Genomic DNA, 13,330 nt, shown 5'->3' with positions numbered 1-13,330 from the left:
AAAGCATTCTACTGCTTCTGTTTTTTGGGAGAGTTCATCCCATTCATATTCATAGTTGAGATTATTAGCTCTATATTTTCCTCCATGTTATCTTTCCCCATTTATACTTAACACTTTCCCCTTTTCCCACCTCACCAATATTTTGCTCCTTTTCCCCTTTAAATTTTCTTTTTAATTTTAATTTTAACTTTGCTGGTTACTTTCACCTACCCTTTTATCAGTTCTTTCTTTCCCTTCTCCCCCCCCCCCCCCCTTCCCTTTAGGGTAGGACAGATTTTTAAATGCAATTGGTAATGTATGTTATTCCCTCTTTGGATCAAATTTGTTGAGAATAAAATTTCTCACAGTGCTCACATTCTCCCTTCTTTCCCTCTGCCTTCCCCTACACCCTCTATAGGTCTTTGTGCCTCTCCATGTGGTATTTATCCTCCATTTCCTGGCCTTCTCCTACTATAATCTTTCTTTTCATTTCTATATTGTTTTAATCTTGTCTTATACCTACAACCCCTCTGTCAAAATATATTTCTTTTATCTCTCCTGATATCAGTACCTTTCTCAACATTAGATTGATTGATAAGAAACATTGCTTCATAGTCACTGCCCAAGTACATTTCCTTCTTCTATTCCATTAGAAATACACTTCTCAAGAATCATAAAATATCAAATTATAATCAATTTACTCCACCCTCTTTTCAAGTACCCTTCATGAGCATACTATCTTCATGAACTAAATATCATGTAGCGCAAAATCATTTCATGAACCATTTTATACCCTTGGCACAATCCCTCTAATTATAGCTAAAATACCAAGTAAAACAAAATTGCTTCATGATCTATTTATGTCCAGCCCTTCTAAATACACTCTTTCCTTCTGCCCCTATTGTATTATAACTCTCCTTATTAACATAAGATCTGTCCCTATTGTATTATAACCGTCATCTATTAACATAAGATCAGTTCATGATTTAATTATATACAGATCATCTATATACTCTCCCTCCCTCTGGCCCAACAGAAAATATGGCCCTGATTATCAGCATTGCTTCATGACTCATTTATACCCATATCCTCTAAGTAAATCCCAAGAGGCAGTCTCATTGTCAGGAGCCTGTCATTCAGTTCTTTTGGTAGGCATTCAAGAATGTTGACTAGATTAGTTTTGATTGCAAAATCTACCCCAACTTCTCAGTGTTCTCCTTCACTGTAGCAACTCAAAAAAAATATGTATCTGCCTCTGACTTAAGTCAGTTGACCTTTATTTGCCAGCCTTGTTTCACTCAAGATTGCTATTTGGATACCATACCTGCTGAGTTCTCTCACAGCATGAGCTGTTTGTCTTTCAGGTTTATTGGATCTTGTGTTGTTTGTGAGGGTGTGCATGTTCCATGCACTGATGGGGAGTGGAATCTTCTTTGAAGAAGTTTTTGTAGGTTTTTTGGTGTCTTGACTACACTGTGGGGTCCTGCCTGTCATGGTAATCCTGCCCAGGTATAAGCAGACTATTTAAGTGAGGTAGAGCTGCATGATGTCATCTGCCTCACTCTCCCCTCCAAAGTCATCATGATCTAACATAGAAAGAGTCAAGACAACCGATGATGGCTCTAGATGTAGCGGATGACTTAGGCATCTTCAATGTCTAACCAAACTCCACAGCACCTGCTTCAGCTGGCTTCATGACTGTTGTAAAGAAATCTTCGCTTCCTCCCATTCCACCAGTGGAAGACGTCACACCTGGGGTAGACAACCCCCACTGTTCCTCAATGAGCTTGAGACTCCCTTGGTTACCCTTAACCTGGTTAAGCCCATATGCCAAAATGGTTTACCAGGGTGTGGCTGCTGTGTATGCTACAGGTGAGAATTAGGTGTGTCAGGTGGACATCAGAGGAGCAAAGCAGCCCTGAGGAAGGCTGAGGGGCAGCTAGGTGGTGCAGTGATTAGACCAGCTCTGGAGTCAGGAGCACCTTTTCAAATTCTGCCTCAGACACTTAATAATTACCAAGCTGTGTGACCTTGGATAAGTCATTTAACTCCATTGCCTTGCAAAAAACCAAAAAGAGTGTTCGGCAGCTCTCACACCAAGGGAACTAGTCTTCTTTGAACACACCCTACACCCATGTTAACCTCATCAGTGCCTATGGTCTTACCATGATGAACACTGTTGAAGAAAAATTTTATGAAGACCTGGAGACCCTCATGATCAATGTACCAAAAAAGGACAAGATTATAATTCTGAGTGACTTTATGCTAGAGTAAACTCAAATAACCAGGCATGGCAGGGAGTCTTTGGGAGGAATGGAATTGGAAAAAGCAGCAGCAGCAGCAGTGATGGTCACCTATTTTATTCATTCATTCATTCATTAAATTTTCATCCATTTGTACGTGCATATTACATACAGGTTACAAAATTTCCCTCCACTCTTCCTTCCCACCCCCCTCCCCTCAGTAGGGAACAGTCAGGTTAGCATTTTACATACATCATTTGTTAAACATATTTACAAATTAATGATTTTTGGCATGAGGAATTAGAATTAAGGGAAAGATACATAAGAGATAATTTTTATAAAGTCTTCATCAGATTTGATTGGGGTGGTTTTTTTCTTGTGTGTTTTGTTTTGTTCTGTTTTTCTTCCTCTGGTTGGGGATAATATAATCCATAATCAGTCTGATACAGTTCTCTTAGCTCTCTGGACTGTTGAGAGGAGTTGCTTTCATCAAGGTTGTTCATCTCATAATGTTGTTGATGTGTACATTGTTCTTGTGGTTCTACTCCCTTCACTCAAGTATCAGATCCTGTAAGTCACTGCATGCTTTTCTAGAATCCAACTATTTATGTTTTCTTATAGAACAATAATATTCCATAGTGTTCATATACCATAACTTTTTTAGCCATTCCCCAATTGATGGGCATCTCCTCAATTTTCAATTCTTTGGTACTACAAAAAGAGCTTCTAGGAATATTTTGGAACACATAGGACTTTCCCATTTTTTTTTACAATTTCTTCTGGATATAGTCCTAGAATTGGAATTGCTGGGTCAAAGAGTATGAACAGTTTTATTGCTCCTTGGGCATAGTTGATGTCCACCTACTATTGAAGATGTGCATCTTGTGACATTCTTCTTGCAAACGGTTTTATGTTTGCCTCGATGCAGTAAAACTTGATGCTTGCACCCTCGTAGCAAACATTGGCAACTGTTAGATGATGTGATTGTAAGGAGGAGAGCAAGGATGTGAAAGTGACAAAGGCAATGTGTGGTGCAGAGTGCTGGACTGATCACAGACTCATCTTTTCTAAGCTCAATTTTCACATTCAACCAAGGCAAAATGAGTAATAGAAGAATTAATGTCAAGAGATTATAGTGTCTCTCTGAAGGGGAAGGTGATAAATTGGCAGGAAAACTGAGCCATCACAGAGTTGGCAATAGTGGAGCAAAAAAAGAGTACAATTTTCAGATGTCTGGTTGTACAATACTTTTGGTGTTCATCAACCAGCCAACATTCACCTGTTACTCCAAGAAGCCATAGCATATACAGTGGCAGCCCATGAGCCAGATCAGTTTGAGGGTAACTGACAGGCCTCAAACCTATTGCTGAGTTAGAGGATTGTCTACTTAAAGACTTCCTGCAGTGTAATAGGCTCATGGAGAACCATTTGTTGTACTGGTCACCAAGGCATCTGAAACAGGAGATGAGGAACCCTTAGAGCTTTATCAGATATCAGAGATGCCAAGGTCATCCACTGCATCCCAAACCATCTTAAGTCATCTTTACTTTTGTCTTGCCACTAAGCTTCAATTACTGTGGGAGAGAGAGTAAGGCCTTTGTTCAACTCTGCCTCACTTATATCCAGTTCTCATACAAGTGAAGATATCACACCCTTGTTGCCACTGGTCATCTTTGGAAATGAAACCAGCAACATCTCCAATAGGTTAAGTGAGTTCTTTAGGTGTGCATAGATATTAAGTGTCTGAGACTGGGATTGAACTCAGATCTTCCTGAATTCAGATCTAGCACTTTATCCACTGAACCACTTAGCTGCCTTATACCATATTTTCCTGAAAAAGTAAGACCTAACTGGAAAAATAAGTCCTAGCTTGATTTTTTTTTCAGGATGCTTGTAATGTAATATAAGCCCTACCCCCCCACCCCCACCCCAATAAGACCCAGTTAAGCTTGTCAGCCAGACAGACACTTTAAACCGTCCATTGTAACACATAGTGGGCATGTTGAATTATAAAATAGTAATATTAATTTGTAAGTAAATATAAATAATATTATTGACATTAATACTTAAAATAAATGATAATTTAAATTATAATTAAGTCTTGGTAAATACTAAAGCAGGTGCTTTTGGATGATAGGTAAACACCTATGTAAACAGATGGACTTGAAATTTATTGCCAATTGACCAATCAGAATTACACAACACAGGAATACTATGTACACCTTGATAATGTCTGCATGGAAAGAAAACTCTACCTCTAAGGGGCAAGAAAGATAGGACTCAATGTGTTTCAGGCATTTATGTTCTTTAAATAAAAGAATCCTGGTGCACAAAGGCACTGATAAGGAAATGGGTCTATTTAATACTTCAATCATTTTGCAAGGTAGCCAAAGAGATCTCTAGTCTGGGATTCAACCATCAAAACTCACTGATAAAGACATGAAGAACTTCCTTGCAAAGAGAATAGATCAAATATTGACTCCTATCTCCAGACTCTTGAAACAAACCATTCAAGGGACATTTGTGCATGAAAATCAATGACTTAAATTGAAAATAGAATGTAGAGAAGTCAGTGTAGAAACTCGGTGAAGCCTGGCCTGCAAGGGTCATGACTTGGGTGAAGAATTAATGGGATAAGCTCACTGACAGCTGGTTGCCAATGCACTCTGGGCAGCCTACATGGACACAAAGTGCTCATTTAGGGAGAACTCTTATTTATAGAAATGAGAGAGATAGGGATCATTGGAAATGAAGTCATAAGAAATTCAGGCAAGGTTTCAGAGTTTGGAGAGTTATGACTATGTTTCAGAAGAAGATGATTAGACTATATTTGAATAATTGAAATTGTTTTTACATGAATAAATATAGTTTGTTGTACATGAAAAAAAATTAAGTTATTCCCTGAAAATAAACTCTAATCTGTCTTTAGGAGCAAAAATTAATATAAGACCCAGTCTTATTTGTAGTGAAATATGGTAATAGTAATTAGAAAAATGCAAATTAAAAAACAAGTACTTAGAGGTACCATCTTATACTCATTATATTGTAGTAGATGGCAGAAAAGGAAAATGAGAAGTTGAATGGACTGTGGAAAAATAGGTATGTTAATGCTCAATTCGTAGAACTGTGAACTAACTCATCTAATTGTGGAAAGCAATTTGAAGCTAAACGCAAAATTGCTATTTTAAATGCCTACTTTTCAACTCAGCAGTGTTGCTGACTTGGTCTTCCCATATGTATTAAAAAGATTTACTTCAACTCCTATTTTCCCTAAGAATTAGAAACTGAGGGGAAACCTATAAATTGGGAAATGGCTGAACAAATTATGGTGTACAGAAGTGATAAAATACTATAGTGTGGTGAGAAATGAAGAAGGGAATGAATTCAGAAAAATTTTGGAAGACTTATGAACTGATTCAAAGTGAAATGAGGAAAATCAGGCCAATAATTTACCCATTAACAGCAATATTCTAATGGTAATCAATTGTAATAGACTTAGTAATTTATCAGCACAATGACCTATCTCATTTCCAAATGATTCATATTGAAAATGTACTCTACCTACAGATAGAAAACAGACAGATTTAACATATAATTTGAATTAGTTATTTTTTCTCTTTTCTTTCTCTATTAAATTTTTCTAGTCTGGAAATTTATTTTGAATGACTTCATATGTTAATGAGTTTTGTGATTTATTGCCTTCCTGATGGATTGGGGTGGAGGAAAGAGCGGAAGAGAATCTATAACTGAAAATGCAATTGAATGATTAAAAAGAAGTGATACAAAAGTGTTCCCTCCCTCTCTGAAATTGAAAAAAAAGTAGAACACCTTGCATTTGGTGATGAATTCCCTTTGTAGCTTCATTATTTTTTAGACAAGGCAAGTAAGAAAATCATCAGTGACTGTTATGTAAGAAAGTATGATCTCTACCACTTCTCTGTAATTAAAATACCCAGTAATTATTATAATATGCCCTTTCCCTCCATTCCTATAATGTGTTTCTCAAATTAAGTTTTTTTCACTTTGCAAACTTTAAAACATTATATGAATTCAATTAAAATAATGATGAAACAACTTTGAAATATTAGGTCTATCAGATTGGCTAAAATGATAAAAGAGGGAAGAGACCAGTGTTAGGGGGGATGTGAAAAAATTTATTTTTGGTGTAATTGTGGATTGATTCAGCCATTTTGAAGATCAGTCAGGAATTATACTCAGAGAGTTAAATTACCTGTTCTCTTTGACCCAGTAATCTCAATCCTATATCTATTTTCAAGGCGGAAAAAGGGAAAGAGCCCATATGATCTAAAATATTTACCAGTAGTTTTCTCATGACAAAGAACAGGAAATTGTAGGGATGCTTGTCAATTGAGGAATGGCTGAATAAATTGTGATATATGATTGTATTTGAAGACAACTGGGTTATAAGAAATTATGAGCTTGATGATTTTAGAGAAAGATAGATTTGCACTAAATAATGAAGAGTGAATTGAGTAGAGCTAAGAAAATGCTTTATTTATCTGCATATACACATGTTTGTAGTCTGATGGTAGTCATTACTAGGGAGTGGGACAAAAGGGAGAAACTTTAAAAGGAATAGCAAATGGTACATAATAAATTTGCAATATCATGTGCTGTCATCTTTCATTTTTATATTATAGAAATGCTTGTTTTATTCCATAAATAATAAAATAAATTAAATATAATTTTTTAAATGATGAGGTTATTATAAATATGTTATCTCCAAAAATTGCTAAGTAATCACAATAACATTAGTAAGTAAAATAATTAATTGTATTGTAGTCAAGTCAGTGATGATTGTTATTATTTTCATGATTAATTTTACCAGTTATAGATTCTTCATTATGCTTTAACCTTGTCACCAACTCCCCACTATTTAGTCTTCTTCCTCTAAACCTTTATTATGTTTTTTTACACAGTAGTTCTTTTCTTGATGATCTTATCTGATTTACCATATTTATTATAAGACTAATAAATGTTTCCTTTCCAGATGGTTTTATCTTCAGAAAGAGCCACATCTCTTACCCACCTCTCATAGGTTCCATGTTCTTTGTCTTTCTCCCCTTTGACATATTCTTTCATCTTACAACCTCTTGACAAGTTTGTATTCCTTACTTCACATCCTTCGTTTTCATTTTCCCATTGAAGATTTTTTTAAAAAAATCCTTTTCATTGCCTTCCCACAACCTTTTCATTGCCCTTCAGATTGTAGCTTGCAGCCAGAAGGCTTGGAGGGAACAGTACCTAGGGATCTTCTTTTCTTCTTGCCCAGCCTCCTTTGTCCAGTCCTTACCAGGTGTTAGATGTCCCCTCCTGGCTAAATTTTGATTCTCTTTTCTGCCTAACTCAATTGTTTCCTATCTCTCCCTGAAGCAAAGGTAATTCAAAGCCTTTTTAAAATTTTTTAAAAATTTTTATTTATTTAATATTTATTCTCATTTTGTACAGTTTTTTATACATTAATAAAATATTCTTGTTTAAGAGTAAACAAAATACCCCCCAAAATATAGACTCACTTGAGCGATAAAGGGGAGAGAAAAAAATTAAAATTAAAATTAAAAAAATTAATAGTAATAATTGTAGTTATGGCCAGGTGGTGCAGTGGATGGAGCACCAGCCCTGGAGCCAGGAGCACCCAAGCCCATATCCAGGCCCCATACACCCAGCAATCACCCAGCCGTGTGACATGCAAGCCACTCCAACTCCATTGCCCTGCATAAACCAAAAAAAAAAAGACATAAAATAAAATAGTAATAATAGTAGGGGCGGCTGGGTGGTGGACAGAGCACTGGCCCTTGAGCCAGGAGCACCTGAGTCAGAATCCAGCCTCAGACACCCAACAATCACCCTGCTATGCGGCCCCAGGTGGGCCACCCAGCCCCATTTGCCCTGCACTCCCCCCAAAAATAATAATAATAATGAAAAATGTGCTTCAGTCTGTGTTCCAACACCACCAACTCTGTCGCAGGTGGATCATATTCTTTATGATAAGTCCATCACAAAAGTTACTTCCATATTTTTCCACCATTGCCATTGCTGATTGCAACTCCCTCCTTTCATATTTCTCCACTAACATGTACTATATTTTCTCTCTCCTTTCACTGATTCTGCTGTAGGGTCGCTGAGTGGCACAGCAGACAGATCCCTGGCCCTGGGGCCAAGAGGCCCCGAGCCCCCCTACCACCCCTTAGGCCCAGCATCCACTTGACCCTATGGTTCTGGACAGGCCATCCAATCCCATCCCCTTGGAAGAAGTAAAAAAAAGAAAATGCATTATATCTGACCACTCTCCCTCCATGGTCCATCCTCTCCTCCATCACTCACATCCCCCCCCTTCCCCCTGTCGCCCCCTCCTCCTTACTCCAGATGCCTATACCCCATTGAGTATATATGCTGTTTCCTCTCCTAGCCACCTCTGATGAGAGCAAAGTTTCCCCCATTCCCCCTTGCCTTCCCCCTTCCATATCATTGCACTAGCTCATTGTAATAAAGAAAAATCTTATTATATGAAATATCTTGGCCTATACCCCCCTCTTCTTTTTCTTGCTGCCATTACATTTCCCTTTTTTCTATTGACTCCATTTTTACACCATATTTTATCTTCAAATTCAGCTTTCTCCTGTGCTTCATCTTTAAAAGCTCCTTCTACCTGCTCTGTTAATTGAGAAGGTTCATATGAGTATTATCAGTGTCATTTTTCCATGCAGGAATACATGCAGTTCATTAAGTCCCTCATATTTTCCCCTTCTCCTCCAATCTCTATACTTTACCTGAGTCCTGTATCTGAAGATCAAACCTTCTGTTCATCTCTGGCCATTCCAAAAGGAACATTTGAAATTCCCCTGGTTCATTGGAAGTCCATCTTTTTCCCTGGAAGAGGACATTCAGCCTTGCTGGGTAGTTCATTCTTGGCTGCATTCTAAGCTCTTTTGCCTTCGGGTATATATTCCAAGCCCTACAAGCTTCCAATGTAGTTGCTGCTAGTGATCCTGACTGCAGCTCTACGATATTTGAACTGTGTCCTTCTGGCTGCTTGTAGTATTTTCTCTTTGACTTGGGAGTTCTGGAACTTGGCTATAATATTTCTGGGGGTTGGGTTTTTGAGATCTCTTTCTCAGGGGGATATGTGGATTCTCTCCATTTCTATTTTGCCCTCTGCTTCTAGGATATCAGGGCAATTTTCCTGTAGTAATTCTTTGAAAATGATGTCAAGGCTCTTTTCCTGATCATGACTTTCAGGTATTCCAATAATTTTTAAATTATCTTTCCTAAGTCTGTTTTCATATCAGTTGTTTTTTCAATGAGATGTTTCATATTCTCTTCTAATTTTTCATTCTTTTGGTTTTGAAGTATTGAGTTCCGATTTCTCATAAAATCAGCAGCTTCCCTCAGTTACATTCTACATCTGAAGGATTTGTTTTCCTCAGAAAGCTTTCTTATCTCTTTTTCCATCTGGCCAATTCTGCCTTTTAAAGCATTCTTCTCAATAACTTTTTGAATTGTTTTATCCATTTATCCATTTTTTAGCATGCTATTTTCTTCAGCATTTTTTTGGATTTCCTTGACTAGGCTGCTGACTTCGTTTTCATGTTTTACCTGCATCTCTCTCCTTTCTTTTCCCAGTTTTTCTTCTAACTCCTTCATTTGAGTTTCAAAGTCTCTTTTGAGCTCTGTCTTAGCCTGAGCCCAATTTCTATTTTTCTTGGAGTCTTTAGATGCAGGAGCTTGTGCTTCCTCATCTTCAGACTGAGTATTTTGATCCTTCTTGGGCTCACAGGCAAAATATTTCTCAATGCTGTTGCTCATTTTTCTCTGCTTGCTCATTTTCCCAGCCTGGGCCTGGTTTTGGGGTGCTTCCTGAGCTTTTGGGACACTCCCACAAGGGTCTCAGTGTGTGAGGCTCTGTCCTCCCTCCTGGTCTGTGAATGACCATAAGCACCTCCCTCTGCCACGGGGCTGAGGTGGGGGGGGCCCTGCTGTTCTATGGGGGGCTTAGACTGCGATCAGGATCTGAATGTGGTCAGAGCCCCAGAGTCCTGTTCCAGGGGCAGAGGACAGAGCTCTGCAGTCTCTCTTCACTCCCCTCCCTCAGCTCAATGGGCTCATGCCCTGGGGGCTCCTGCTTACTGGCTCCATTGCTTCTGTTTCCTGGATCTGGACTGCCTTGTCCTTGGTGGCTAGCTGTGTGCCCTGAAGGCTGGGCTTTAGTTACTTGCTCTGGCAGAGGTCCCCAGTTCCCCCAGTTTGTGCCCCGTGCTCCTCGGGGTGTAGATCAGGAAATGCTCCCAGCTCCCTGGGGCTGCCTCTGGGAGGCTGAAGTTCTTTCGCTCTGGTGGGCCGCTCCTCCAACCCCCCCGGGGGGGGGGGCAGAGCTTTTCTGCTCTTTTCCAGGTTACCTTGAGTAGGAGAAGTACCTCACTGGGTCCCTCTGAGTTCTGTCTCTCGAAAATTTAGTTAGAGTCCTTAGTTTAGAAGTTTTATGAGAGAGCACCTAAGACAGGATCCTCTCTTGTTGCCATCTTGGCTCCGCCCCTCCAAAGCCTTTTTTCACTCTGACCCTTGGACTCACTTCCCCCATGGCAACAATTGTGGGTAGGGAACATAGATGCTGACTATTTTTGGATTATATCAGAATTTCCCACCAAGAATCCTTCAGGTAAAATGGTGAACTATGGAGTTTTTACCATATGTTCTAGCGTTGCTCAGTTGCTTTTTCTTTTTATTTCTCACTTTAATCATTAAGTATTAAAGATCTTCTGTGTCCTGGTTCTAAGGATTCAAGTACAAAGAAAGAAAAAGACTTCCTCTCAATAAACTTATTCCCAAATTGAGGAGACATCGAGTAAATTAAAAAAATACATATACAAAATAAATATGAAATTAATGTAAATCTATGCCAAATAGTGTGGGAGGGATGGTACATTAATAGTTGGGAGGAGTCTAAGGGAGGTTTACTCAGAATACAGTTCTTGAACTGCATCTTAAGGAAAAGTAAGGAACTACAAGATGTTGAGGTCAAGAGGTAGTATCTTCTAAGCACATGGACTAGACAGGACAAAGGCCTGTGAAGGTGTGGCATGAGGAACTGAGAGAAGGTCTGTTTGACTGGCTCTCACAGTGTCAGAGGGAAAGGTTGGAAAGAAAAATAGGATTAGTTTTTATGGTTCATTAAAGGCTACATATTAGCTATTTCTTCCTAGAAGAAATCAAACTGTTCATTATTGTCCTCATACAAAATTACCACGTCAGTAATGTATAAGATACACAGGAAAAGGGAAAGATGAGACACATAGTTCACAGGTTAACTAAGGTGTAAATTTTGCTTGCTGAAACCTTGGGGTTTATCTGTTTTTTTTAAAGGACCATGCCTTAAAATCACTCTCATTAATTGACCAACAAAAGGTTCTAGTCTGAGCCTACTGGATCTTAGTTTGTGTGTTCTGATTGCTCAGAGTGAATGTAAATAGCAATTGTTTCTGTTTTGACTAGAAATCCTGAGGGTCTTCCACTTCCAGATAGATTTTTTTTTTTTTGAATAGGTAAAAGAGGCCATTCTATGCCTCATTTCTGCCTTACCCAGCTTTAATCACTGTGTGGGCTTTTCTTTAGTAGAAGTAAGATCTGGAAAACACTTCAGCTTAAAAAAAGCCACTGCATTCTTGACCATCAATATTTTACCCCTGGATTCAGATGGCTGTGGAGGAGAAAGTAAGGCTGGTGACTTTGCACAGCACCTCCTCAACTTGCTTTTAATTCATTTGCAAAGTTATGGTATCACCTTTTTGAAGTCATAGTCCTTTTCCGGAATGAAGGACAAACAACTTTGGGGGTAGGGACTATTTGATTTTTATTTTTGTATTCTTATATCCTAATATAATTTTTTTTGGCATATGACAGGTGCTTAATACATGCTTTTTCTCTAATTTAATTACCTTTCTAAAAAAATTAGTTTTTTCCCCAATTGCATGCATAGTTTTCAACATTCATGTTTTTTGGTAAACTCTTTAGTTTCACTTTTTTGTTTTTGCCTCCCTTCCTTCCTTTCTCCCTTCCCATGACAGTTAATAATCTGATATGGGCTATACATGTACAATCATGTTTAACATAATTCCATATTAATTATAATTTCATAATCATTAATTATGAAAGAATCAGACCAAAAAAGGATAAAACCACAATTAAAAAAGAAAATACTTTTTTTAAACAAATTTTAAAAAGTGAACATAGTATGCTTTGGTCTGCAGTCAGACTCCATGGTTTTTTCTCTTGGTGTGGATGTGAGTTCCCTTGTTTTTATCAATTTCCTCTTCCTTTTCTTGAATTTTTCTACTTCTGTTTTTTTCTTCTTACTCAGTCTTCATTTTCTGAAGTCTTCCCAAATTTTACATCCCCCAGATCAATCTTTTGTCTGGTCCTTAATTCCAGAACTCTAAAAAAAACTTATTTACAATTTCTTATCCTTCTTCAGTCATGGTCTTTCACTCTTTCTCCCATAAAAAACAAAAATAGAAAGTTTTGCCTTGATTTGAATTTTTTTCTTACACTTAACATTAAGATCCAACTGTAATTGTATAGAATTATTGTGTACTTCATTGTGTATTTTTGAGGTTTCATTAAATTTTTAAAGAGTGTTTCTCAAAGTTATGACTTATGTGACAGTGAAAGTATACTGGTTTTAGAATCATTGGAAATGTGTTCACTACTGTGAAATCTCAGGCAAGTCCCTATCCCTCTGAGACCCCAGTTTTTTTTTATCGTTAATATGAGAACATTGGATTCATGACTTCTGAGTTCTAATTGGGCTTTAGATATATGTTCCTATGGTTTTGCATTAGTAATTTTCATTTTGTAGATTGTTTCCGATTTACCTAAACATAAAGACTTTAATTCCACTTAAAGTAGATTTTTAAAAGGAGTTATTAATGATATTTAATACTTCTTTCAGGTTGTGATGGCAGTAGCTCAACTGTATTGGCACTTATCACCAAAATCTGAAGCTGGTATTATTTCAAAATCGTTAGTACGTTTACTTCGTAGTAATAGGTAGGTCATTCTTTGTGCCCCTTTCCCTCCTTTTTCTTGTTTTT

At 37.8% G+C, this 13,330-nt stretch overlaps 1 protein-coding gene across 6 annotated transcripts in view; it reads left to right on the top strand.

Moving 5' to 3' along the window:
• AP3B1 (adaptor related protein complex 3 subunit beta 1) overlaps window positions 1-13,330 on the top strand; it is a 374,259-nt gene that overhangs the window by 167,056 nt on the left and 193,873 nt on the right. For all 6 annotated transcript variants that reach the window (XM_074204381.1, XM_074204379.1, XM_074204375.1 and 3 more), the window contains exon 9: window positions 13,189-13,286. In XM_074204381.1, the coding sequence (XP_074060482.1) occupies window positions 13,189-13,286 (98 nt within the window). The remainder of the gene's footprint in view (window positions 1-13,188; window positions 13,287-13,330) is intronic.

The sequence above is a fragment of the Macrotis lagotis genome, chromosome X, assembly GCF_037893015.1.
Source record: "Macrotis lagotis isolate mMagLag1 chromosome X, bilby.v1.9.chrom.fasta, whole genome shotgun sequence".
NCBI lineage: Eukaryota > Metazoa > Chordata > Mammalia > Peramelemorphia > Peramelidae > Macrotis > Macrotis lagotis.
This window is presented reverse-complemented; position numbering and strand designations above follow the sequence as displayed.